This window comes from Apiospora phragmitis (assembly GCF_038363925.1).
Source record: "Apiospora phragmitis strain CBS 135458 chromosome Unknown utg000001l:1.0-2902119.0:1.0-2906034.0, whole genome shotgun sequence".
NCBI lineage: Eukaryota > Fungi > Ascomycota > Sordariomycetes > Amphisphaeriales > Apiosporaceae > Apiospora > Apiospora phragmitis.
In genome coordinates, this window is record NW_027117399.1 from 837,638 (window position 1) to 849,759 (window position 12,122).

Below are 12,122 nucleotides of genomic sequence, written 5' to 3' on the forward strand. Positions count from 1 at the left end.
AGACGTTACATTGTAACGCTCATGCCTGGCAGTGGTGGTATCCGACCTTGGCGGGTTGCACTGGAACTTCCTGGCAGGCTGGCGTATTGATTACTTCATCATCTGCAATCAGCATCGTTATGTATACTCATGTTGTCCTGCTTCACTTGGAACTCCGATCCGAAGGCATACACAAGAATTGGAAGGTGGCCCCTCTGCTCGTCAAGCCCCTTAAATTTTTATCCTCTCCCACTGAAGTAATTACATGTAAAGATAGTCTTCGCAAATAAGCGCGCCGAAGGGCGCCTCCCTGCCTCTAGATGATGCCGGTGGGCGATGCCATCATGATTGATAATCAAGTAGCAAGATGACACTCTTTACGGAGTAATAAAAGTGCTACATTAACATCAGGCTCAAACCTTACGCAAGACCAGAACCAGATGAAGAATTCTCCGTTCAATGACAGTGACAGATCCTGACACTTCCTCCATTTCACCGCCATACGACAATTCGTAAGAGGCACATCATCAACCCTCTGACCGCTACAATTTCGATGTGATCTAACCGTTGCAGACGTGGCTCGCATAGTGGCTGTGCTCATCTGCGAATTCGTGTGTATTTATAGCATGCCTGTGGATTGAAACAAAGACCAAGCATGTATGTAATCGGCATCCTTCGCTCCATTCAATTTCATCAGCTCAGCTGCAGGCCGCGTCGAACACTTCCAATTGCCAATGTTGGTGATGGGAGAAACTACAAGCACGCACATACATACATCTCCATACCGTTGTTCTGCATGTGGGCCTCTGATCTGGTGCTGCTGCTGTGCTGTGCAGCCACCAACCACTAGATGGCCCCTACCACTGTTCTAACCTAACATAGGCCCTGCATCTGGACCCTACGATCGGCGCTGCAGCCAGCCAAAGATGGCTTCGCTGGCGTTTTTGGTGGCTTCATCGCGTGCGCTATACCAAATTAAAGGGTCCGCTGCTTGTCAGTTGAGTGACAGGACGGTAGTATACAGCAACTCTAAGAATGATGAATCCGCTGAGTCGGGAAGGTTGTCTGTTAGCTGTCTGGCGCCCCTTATCTGGCACCTTGCGCTCCCCTGAGTCCTGTCTTCATCCCATTCTCGGGTTCTGTGCCTGGTGCCTGTCTGGCAAGGGACAAGCAGGAGTGCAGGAGTGGGCGCATCCGCGAAAAAGAACCAGGGACCCCAACTGTTTCATCTAGACAGTCCCACTACTCTGCCGAACATCGAAACAACTCCTATTTTGTTATTCCGACCTTGTTAACCTTATTAGTACACCTGCACAGTGTATGGGTGTGTAGATGTGGCTCAGCAAGCTCCTCAGTCCCGTTCATCTTCATCTTCATAATCATCGACTTATCAGTGAAGGGCTTCTCATTACGCAGGCCGAGGTGCACGCCGACTCGCCTGCTCGCTGCCGTCATTACAATCCAATTTACCAAACAATTCGAGAGAAACTGGTAGACCCGCAGCGACCTGCATATGCACATACTTGGTTCGTACATTATGCTGTCGTAGCAAGAGATACTGTGGAGATCCCATCTTACTTTCAATTACCAAGACTCTGTCAATGTTGGATGGACGAGTGTCACCATATGCCAAGATGAATCGCGGCTGTACATAAGTCTACTGAAAGGCGAAAAATCAGCCCTGTACGGCACCAGCTTTTGGATAAGTGCATTCCAATCAATAGAAAGACTTCCTCGACAGCTTCCTGCTGCGGGAGCGTCCGCCGCAGCAAACTGTCCTTTGAGGATCAGTCGCATGAGACCTGTCTTCCGGCATATCGGATATTCGTCTCCTCGTCTCGTTGAAATGAGCTCGACCATATTAGCACCGCATCGATATTAGCTCCAAGCTACGCTACTCGTGCATATGCCACTACATTCAGCTCATCAGTAAGTAGTTGCCATCTCATGGCTAGATTCAAGGTGCCTGGGTTCAAGGTGCAATTCGAAACGTGGTGCCGACAGTGCTCGAACCAAAAGCAAAACCACTTAAAAATGTACGTACAAGCTCGCTTGATATTCTGATCCGTATCTTGCTTCCCCGGAGCAAGGTATGCATGTCGGGTACAACACTGGGATATATTTCCAGTTTACTTTTATAGTACTGGCTTGTCACTCCTGGCTTCAGTCCTCGTGCCCCTGACCGTGGCTTTCTGCAACGCGCACAGGAGGTATGTAGATCAACCCAAGTCGATGATCTGAGGATCCCAGGGATACGGGAACGTCACACACGACGGGAACTCCGGAACATACAAAACAGGAAGAACCCATCACACAAGGTTCTCCGGCCCCTTCCTTGTGTTAGGAGAGATACTTGGATACAATTTGTATCAATTTGTAGATTATGGGGATTGCTTCTTAAGTACAGTAAAGCCATGGGCTCTCACCCTACAACAAGGAGACGGGGAAACAGGCGAGTGGCAGGAGTTTCAGCGATCCAATTGATACGTCGGACATTTTCAGTCTTAATCTCGACAGTATCCGGGGCACCCCCTAACTGCGACTCCACACACGAAAACGGTCGTCAAGCTCCACCCTCTCGTCATCCAGCCGGTCGATCATGCATCTCACTTCCCAAGTTGCCAAGACCTCTTAGAGAGGACGTATGGGTCTAGGTATATATCAACCTCCCGTCCATTCGATCATAACTCTTGCTTGTGTATATGCATATATACGATTACTCCAACACTCAGGTTGTCCGCTAGCTCATTACTCTGCATACCTACATGAATCCCTAGACGATCGGTCCCTCAACAGAGTTTGGAGATGGTCGAGGCTTGCGATTGTTGCCTTGCCAGCATGTTTTTGTTACTTTCTTCTTCCGATTAGATCAACGCCCTGAGCATATTTGTTCTGCGAAACGTTACGCTTGCATATGCATACATATACAGTGCAGCTGCAGTCTGTATTTTGGCCCCTGGCAGTTACAGGAGCCCGGGTCATGGGAAATGAAAAAGTCTATGTCACACGGCAAAACAAATACACCAAGATGGCGCGTCGCAAGTATATATAACGTAGGTGCATATGCGCGCCGCCCTCGAATACTTATTGCGAAAACGTGCGACATGCATGTGGTAGCCAAGGTTGCACCAAGGGGGGCGGGCGTGAGATTTGTTCGAGAAGTGCCAGTCTACAATTGCGGTTAATATAACTCGCCCGGTTTTGTGTGGGAGTCGGACGCTGTGCTATGTACTCTACTGACTGCACGATCATACAAGCAGTTAATTACCTGTACCGGCGTTGGCCAGCTTTTCATGTCGCAGCGTGTCTTGGTACTGGATGCTGCTGTGAGTCAAAATAACTTAGGTAGGGGCCGTCCCGTGGTTATTGTCAATGCCATTTCCCGATCGATACTCATTCCTTATGATCCCTCCAAGATTTCGACGGCTCGGCCAAAGCTGGCGCATGACGCCGTACTCGCTTTACAGGCGTAGTTACACCCATTGATATGCATAGTCTTGTAAGCAATAAGAAACAGAAAGTAAGACCAGTAATACTGTGTTGTTTGCCCATGGTTGGATTCCAATCAATCAGGAGATAGATGCTATGGATGGAAACCACCAGACACTCAGCCAAGGGAAACAGACGACCGACTTGCCCCCTTTGCCACCCGTTTCGCTCGACTATGTAAGACGAAGTTGATTCAGCTGGCTCAACAGGCCGTAAAGCTGTTAGCAACAATGAAGGCCAATAAGAGAAGGTATAGCTGAAGCTTGAGCCTGAAGCACTGCTTGTAAGCCTCCCCCAATAGTTTCGCTGCATTGACTGCAATGTCTAGATATGAGTCAGTCGTACCGGGCAAGACGGCAAGAGAACACGTCCCATCAGTATTTCTGTGAAACCATGGATGTCAACTTCCTCCGCTGAACATCTTGTGAAGCCGTTGCAGCACTAGAGATGATGTCAACATCGACTCATAGGTAGGTGTCTGGTATACTATGTAGGTATTCCTTACATACTCAGGGCGCTCGCGCAGTTTTGGGATCTCTCATGACTACATCCTGATATGGATAAGTGTTGGCTATCGCGGGACGCTCCTGAAGAAATACAGGCACAATCTCATAGTCGCCCGTTCGCAAAGAGTTGCCCAGCTTCCCCGAATGTGATAACACCATTAGTGAGAATCAACATGATGGAGAGGAATCAGGGTCTTTGTGGTTTCCTTTGTCAATATTTTCTTGTCGGTGTTGGTCTTGCCCAGAACACCATAGCATTCTAGGAGGCGCCCTAAACACGACTTCAGACCTGTCCATTTGACAAGCATCAAGGCATTGACGCTGAAATGGGTCCTACGAGGGTGGTGACGGCGACTCTTGGGGATGAACGCCTTCAGTCAAAAATGCGGTTTGCCTAACCTCTTCTCGAACCTGGGCTTACACCTGCTATTGCGATGGCATGGCCTGGCACCAATTCAGTCACCATCGAGGTTTTCTCCAGCATATCACTCCGCCCAGATAGGAAAACCAACTACAGCCTACCAACGGCCCAGCGCAAGCACTATCATGCCGCGTACGTGCCTCGTTCTCTCACGGATGGCCCGGGGGACATTGGAGTACTGACTTGATTACCACACGTTGAGGAGGCGTGTTATCGACAGTTGACCCAGGCTTATAATTTGACAAGAATATGCTTGAGTTATGGCAAGTCACGTGGCCATTGTGCAGATATGGACAGGTTTAAGGGTTGACGAGACATGCAGGAAGAATAGAGCCAACGGGTGTGATCTAATACGGAAATACTGCACCCCTGTATCGGTTTACCTGCTAGCTCGACGTTCTATCTGCCAGCACCTCCAGTGGCTCACAAAGGACATCTGATGTGCCAAACACCAAAGAACGGGTAGATGGAACAGCTCTGTTAAGAGCCGTACTTAGCCACCGCTGCTTGTGTCGACACGGAGCCCCTTCGTCTTCTGCTCACCCCTGCCCGGGAAATAGCATGTGCTGATCAGCGCGGTCCCACGTCAGATATATCAAGGCAGACGTGGCAAGACGTATACGTCTGTTTTCGTTCGCTACCCGTGTACAGTTCCAATACAAGACCCCACGCAGAGGAAAGGGGTTGTCGTACTCTGCGAAAATTCACAGCCCGATATGCGAGATCCGGAAGGGAATCCAGGGGAAGATAGCCCGACCTGAGCGTTCCTGGCGCTTCATCAAAATTGTGCAAATACATGTTATACGCTACGATTAATGACCTGAAATTTAATGTTCCAACATTTTATGGCCGCAGACGGCGGTTCTAGATTATCTCGTAGTGGACAACAAGGGGATAGTATCTATCTGGGGATGGCTAGTCTCCAATACCACCACGCCGCCTCATTTACATAATAACAGGGCTGACCCTGATTATATTAATATCATATCTTGTATAGGGTAGCGAATGGGGGGAAGATAATGCAGGCTCATGACTCTCGCATAATAGAAAGCTGAACTCCGTAGCCGGGGGATTACAAGTCGGCGCCAACGACCCCGGATTAGTGCCGCGATACTTCTTTCCAGGAAGCCGGCCATACGGGATTCGTCGACTGTACCCGTGCGCACGGTAGTTTACTGGGAAGTAATAGGGCCAACTGGTCAAAAAGGGCCGACCTCCGCTTTGGAGGTTATGGGGATATGGGGAACGAGTTGGAGCGACTGTTTCTCCGTCATGAGCACGCTTACTGTTGAACCTTTGCTTCGATTATAGTTGCCGCATTCGGTTTGGGTAGACCATATTGCGAATATCACTATGTCAACTGGGCGTGCTAAAAAAAATTGATCCACACATTTAGTCGAGCCCTGAGACCGATAGTCGGGGGCCTCGACAGTTTGATAAATAAAGAGAGGGCACTGTCAACTTATGTGATGATCTGCATAGACATTTAGGAGGATGAGGTCATTGCAAACATATCTACTTTATTAACTTGTGTTGCGTCAGCGTGAATGATACTCGTAACCAACCTAGTTTGGTAGTGCAGGCTGGAGAAGACCGAGTATAGTGAAGCGGTATGTTGCTGTGGGAAACAAAAACCAGAGAAACGCCGAGGCGGGTCTCCGCCTTTCCTAGAGAGGATCCATACCGCCCAACCTATCTAGTTACATAAACAAATGGATATTTTTCCAACTCCGTCGCGCAGAATGCATATCAGTTGACTTATTGATGGATGTGGTCGTTCGTTGAGCGTTGATTGGTGCCGCGAGATGGGGATACCATGGGAAAGCAGGGAACAGATGGAGAAAACGCCCCCATCTTAGCAAGTAATGTCGTCGATAAGCTTTCCCGTCTGCAGATTCCAACTGTGCTCGACATGCGTGGGAGCCACTGGGTAATGAAGCTGGTAGGCAAGGGGGAAGACGCCATAATTTTCCAATATATGCTCGTTACCCATCCTGGCTGTTTGGGTTCCAATTTCATGCCAAGACTGGGGATATCCAGGGGTCCCCGAGTCGGTGATTGGTAAGATAGTTGCGTCACCCAATCACCGCGTTAAGGTTTGGCAGATCTGGGCGCAGAGGAACTCTAATGGTGGGACGAAGTAGTGCTTGTAGCCGACGAGATAGACGCATCAGAGTCGGCGCGGTTGATGCCGGGAGTTGCATCAGTGGCAACGCGTGACTTCTCACTGTAGAAGGGTTAACAAATATCGGGAAACAGAAATATTCATCGAGGGAGGACATACAGAGCTTGTCTGTTGGAGTGAAGAGTGCACTTCCACTTGCCACCTTTGGTGTTCAAAGTGAACGAGAGGGGCTTGGTGTCGAGGACGGACTTGATGTTGTGGTTAGGCATTTTGGAGGTGTTTGGGTGTATTTGCTATACCAAAAAAGGATGTTGGTTCAAGGTGTGGAAGGGTTTGCGAGTTGGTTGCAGACAAGTAGACGTAGGTAGACGGAAGAGGCTCGAACGACGACGGTGGTATCAGGAGGATAATGTAGAAGACGAGTAGAAGAGTTGAAGGTGAGGGACAGTAGCGTAGATTTATATGTCTGAGTAGAGTGGAAGGAGCTTGCTCGGCTTCCTCAACGTAAAGTAGGGGGAACTGGAGATAGGTCCAATCATTACCGAGTGGCACTTACACTCTCTCCGGCTGGAGCCCCAACTCAGAAACCGCGAGAAGCCCTTATCTGCGGTATTACTCACCCTGTACAAGTTGAATCGTACATAAGTTGGAATGAGCGATTTATTAGTGCCCATCCAATCTGTTTAGGGTGGAGTACGTACAGTACATAACGTATTGCAACATATGTTCGTTCCGGCGTGCGAGGCTGGACGGATCGAGGATGCCCTGCACGAGTGGGAATGCTAGTAGGACCGATACTGTCACCGTTCTGGGCATAGTTGCACCAGCGCCGCCGCCCTGCTTCTCATTCGCTGTAGACCCTTCACACCCACCCTCTACACTTCGAGTTCAAGAAAGCCACAACAGTCGCATGCTACATGCATGCAGGAGGTTACTGTATATGGCTTGTACAAAAATAATCAGCCTATGGGACTCCAGCCCTCCGCTTCTCCTCGGGGGTTTACTCTCGCGTGATTTTGCACTTACTGTGCTTCTTGTGTGGGATCAACTGGCAACTTCCACCAATGTGGATGTTTGTCAATGACCTGACTACAAGATGCAATGCTTCTAGAAAGGCTGTTAGTCAGATGCATGTAGGCAAAGCCAAAAGCCCCCTCGGGAATAACAGCCGGGCTCAAGTCCACCCACGGCCTCGGAACACCGATCGCGAACCCCATCGAATCGTCACGGAAACCAGTAACCTAGCCAGTCAACCCACCTGCTTGCTGCCTGTAGAGATTTATGCACGCAGCTCGTGAGAACTGCACTGTTAGTCGAGTTTATGGTGGATGACATTCGAATTTTCTAGGAGGCCTAGGGGCCTAGAGGGAACCATCATACGTTGCCACACTTATCTATTGTGGGATTCCCGAGCGCGCCGCTTCGGTATGCAGCAATGTAAGGCTCCCTGCGTCTTTTTGATGCCAAGCCTGGTTGCAGATGCCACCAAAGCTTAACAAAGCTTCCAGAACGTTTCTTCATTTTCGTACAGCAGTAGTCTGGATCAAGAGGCTTTCCGATCCAAGTAAGTTCTGTCGTCGATCCTAGCCAAGGGGCGTGGCATAGCGCTCATTTGATTGTATTTTCAGCATGAGCAAAGTACGTGTACACAGGAAGCCAACTCCGTGAGTTCCGGCTCGATCTTCGCAGTAAGTATTAGTAAAGTCTATGTGTTGCTTTGACTACCAGCATTGGCCATTTGCGCTCGTTTGCGATTGAATGGATTTGCCGGTGGCCGAATGATTTCGCTCTTCGGATGACTCGAAAAGGCGAAGCCGACAATTCTCCCGCTCCTACAACGGAGTACCCTCCAGGTCAATCCACATGTAGTCGTAAACACCCCGGCCGACCGACTGTGCCGACTCCCACGCCACTGCGCACCATGCTGACTTATGACGTTACACCCACTAGGCACTTCGAGGAAACAATCAAAAGCTTGTCTCCATTAACCTTTTTGATTCCTTCGCCTAGCCTTAGCCTCCTTGGATGGATGCAGGGGAGAGAGAAGTTGTTGTTGTTGTTGGCTGAATGGCGCCATCAATAAATGAATCAATTTCTCTCAACTCATCGCACATGTCCTCCCATTCCATTCGGTTTACCCGAGGAGCTACAACTACCATCTTTTCCGTGCCTTCAAGTTCATGACCATCGTTACCCACCTTCGCCATGGTGGCTGAGACAGACACGCTCACATATGTATGCCTTACTGTGCATATGTAAGGTAGGTACGGAGTAGTCTACGTTGGATTCCATATTACATTACTGTAATGCTGTGCCGCGGAGATATACTGTAAGCGCTTGGCACATGTGCGCCGTATAGAAATATGCCTTGACTACACCACCGATTGGTTAACATCTAGCTGATCGTCGTCAGTCTTCCAATGCTTTCAGTTTCAACTGTACATGTAGTACGCAGCAGCGGGAGCAGGGAAGTTCCAGCCGCGTGCCCAATTGCCCCTTCCGACAACCGAGAGCCGCGTAAGGAGGCGTCGTGATTTTTCACCAACTTCAAAGCTATGTGAGGAGGACAGTCAAATAGGTTACCCTGTCCATCCAATTCTGATGCACTTATTACTTCATGCCTCATGACCATGCATGCTCTGGAGCCCTCGGACGAAAAGCAAACTGGATTTTGGGAATGGCCCCCATGCAACGCTGCATGCAGAAGAATTCCTTTTGTACATTCGCATCTGCAGCTAGAGACGCACCCCCAGACTGACATGCCGTCCCCCCACACGGCACTTGTGGATGAAGAGTCGTGTACGGACAGATACCGCATTTCCCCAATACCCTGAAACCAGCAACCCTGGCCGATGCATCCCGTCACTGGCCGAGCCCTCAAGTTTGGGCGGGGTCAGTGAAGACATACAACGCCAATGTCCTCTCTATGCCACCTATGTATCCTGGGATTGTAACATATATAGGAGTGGCAACTAGACCTGGGAAGCAATACTCGAGCATGTTCGGCATTGGGTGAAAATCTGATGGTCTTCCGGAAGCGCATACATATTGGCATACTGTAGCCTCCAGGTAGTTCGTCCCGTCATTGCGCGGGAGCTGCCGTCTCGGCTCCGCTAACTCGCAACTACAAGCCAAGAGCGCATATCTACTTCGTCGCGATGGGTACCTAGATGATGAAGAATGCAGCTCGGAACTGCCACATACTACGTACGGAAGATACAGCTAGTTAATGACGATACGCGTCAGACATGCTTCCTAGGAGTTGTGCCTGCCATACCAGTAACGTAGCACAAGGCACAGCCATACTTACCTACCCATAGTAATCACCGAGGAATGGTATCACGACACGTGCCTTCATACAGATCCTGTGTTTCTGAATTCATTTCTATTCAATCAATCATGCCGATTCGTCCCGTCTGTTGTACAGTCTACTGTGTAAAACTACCCCTCCCTTGCGCTCCCACTGTGATGCATTATAGGGAAGGAAAGTAGAGAAGGAAAGTGGATGATCGCCGAGGGATGGTGGTATCTACAGTCTAGAGATGATGGCCTGGGCATAGTCGGTGGTGCTGGCCTTGCCGCCCAGATCGCCCGTCAACGCCTTGCCTTCCGCCAGGGTATCAAAAGCAGCACGCTCGATTCTGTTCGCGTACTCGTTCAGGCCCATATGTCGCAGCATCATCATGGAGCTGAGAAGCAGAGCCGTGGGGTTGGCCTTTCCTTGACCAGCAATATCCGGAGCTGAACCGTGGACGGCCTCGAAGATGGAGCATTGGTCACCAATGTTGCCGGAGGGCGTGAGACCGAGACCACCGATCAGGCCAGCGCACATGTCGGACAGAATGTCACCGTAAAGGTTGGGCATGACCAGGACCTTATCGTTGTAGGGCAGAGGGTCGGTAACCATCTTCAGGCAAGTGTTGTCGAGCAGCTCAGCATCGAATTCAATGTGGGGAAGTCCTTGGCAACATCCTTGGCGACGTTCAGGAACAGACCGTCGGACATCTTCATGATAGTGGCCTTGTGGACGACGCGGACCTTCTTGCGACCGATCTCGGTGGCGTGCTGGAAAGCGAATCGCAAAACACGCTCGCTAGCCTCGCGAGTGATGAGCTTGATGCTCTGGACGACACCATCAACCACAATGTGCTCAATTCCGGAGTATTCACCCTCGGTGTTCTCACGGATGAGAACAGTGTCGACACCGTCGTAAGGGGTCTTGTAGCCGGCAACAGATCGGCAAGGTCGCAGGTTGGCGAAGAGGTTGAATGTGCGGCGCAGGGTAAGGTTGAGGGAAACGTGACCCTTGCCAATGGGAGTCTGGTGATTCGGAACTAGTTAGAGATTCTGCCGTCCTTTGTTTCTTAAAGGTCTGGAAGGGGTATACTCACGGCGAGGGGTCCCTTAAGGGCAACCTTATTCCTCTCGATGCTCTCAATTGTCGCCGGGGGGATGGTGGTCTTGCCGTCGATGAGCATAGGTGTGACGTCAACGGGCTCCCAAGAGACAGGTGCCTGCATTTTTCTTTTAGCTGGAAATCCTGGCGTATCTCAGACTATTGGTAATAACAAACCTTGGCGGCGGCGAAGATGTCCTTCACAGCCTGCGAGATCTCAGGACCAATACCATCTCCCTCAATGATCGAGACTGGGAAGTTTCCCTATGTGGATATCCAGTTAGACGGGTATCCTATAACGTCGCATGGTTCACCGTGATGTTGTGACTCGTGGTGATTGTCGATTGCACAGGCAGCATGGCATGGCAAGTAGACTGAGTGCTTTTATATTGCGCAAATCGATCGCGAGGTTTGGATGCAGGAAAGACATACACTGGCGTCCTTTTGTCCGGTGAACTTGGCCACCTTGTCTGAGTAGAATCGTCGGTTCTGCCATTGAGATATCTGTTAGTTGCCAATGGCGCAAGTAGGCAGAGCCAGGCGGCATGTTGGTCTCACCTGGAAAGATAGAGTTGCAGCGGCGCGAGGAGCTGCGCGGACGCATTGGCGTCGCATGGGCGCCGAGACGCTTCGAATGGCCAGCATTGTGAATATTGTCGGAGAGGAGCGGGTATAAAAGATGTAGAAAAGCTCCTGCAAACTGCGTGAATGGCGTTGAGGCTAGCAATACAAAAATTCAGTTGGTATTCTGCAGGCAAAGAGCTTTCTTCGAGGGATAAAAGCTTCGGTATCACTCACACTACGGCTGGCCCCGGCTATGCTATCAGATGTAAATTTGCTCTAGCCTAGTCCGACAGGCGGCTAAAATCCGGCTTAAATAAGTAAAGAAATATGTCATTGAGCGTCTTCTCCGAAAGCTTCGATACAAGCCTTCTCTACATATTATTTCTTATCTACATTTCGATTAGCCATGGCCACACTCTCTAGGTGATTTGAAGACAACATGTTCCCATACACGGTTATCAAGCTGCTTGAGTGCTCACATATGGGAGATAGGGGAAGATGTATGCAGGCGGCACACGATACGGTTGACCTCAGTAGGCTGGGCGCATGATCCGATTTGAACGTGGAAATGGAACCAGGAACATACAATCCTATATTCGCCAGCCTAGTAACGAGGCAATTGGGGGAAAAGACTCAACCTGG

At 50.0% G+C, this 12,122-nt stretch overlaps 2 protein-coding genes across 2 annotated transcripts; both read right to left on the reverse strand.

The window, feature by feature from the left end:
- Positions 1-6,519: 6,519 nt before the first annotated feature.
- Positions 6,520-6,789, reverse strand: PG994_000248 (uncharacterized protein; the record flags this gene model as incomplete). The annotated part of the gene is made up of 2 exons (XM_066851657.1): positions 6,520-6,622; positions 6,680-6,789. The coding sequence occupies 2 exons, from the start codon at positions 6,787-6,789 to the stop codon at positions 6,520-6,522; spliced, it is 213 nt and encodes a 70-aa protein (XP_066722289.1).
- A 3,260-nt stretch (positions 6,790-10,049) lies between these two features.
- On the reverse strand, positions 10,050-11,561 carry PG994_000249 (isocitrate nad-dependent; the record flags this gene model as incomplete). Its single annotated transcript, XM_066851658.1, has 6 exons — positions 10,050-10,451; positions 10,502-10,840; positions 10,912-11,034; positions 11,094-11,180; positions 11,349-11,420; positions 11,475-11,561. 6 exons carry the CDS (start codon positions 11,559-11,561, stop codon positions 10,050-10,052), a joined length of 1,110 nt encoding a protein of 369 aa, XP_066722290.1.
- Between the last annotated feature and the right edge of the window lie 561 nt (positions 11,562-12,122).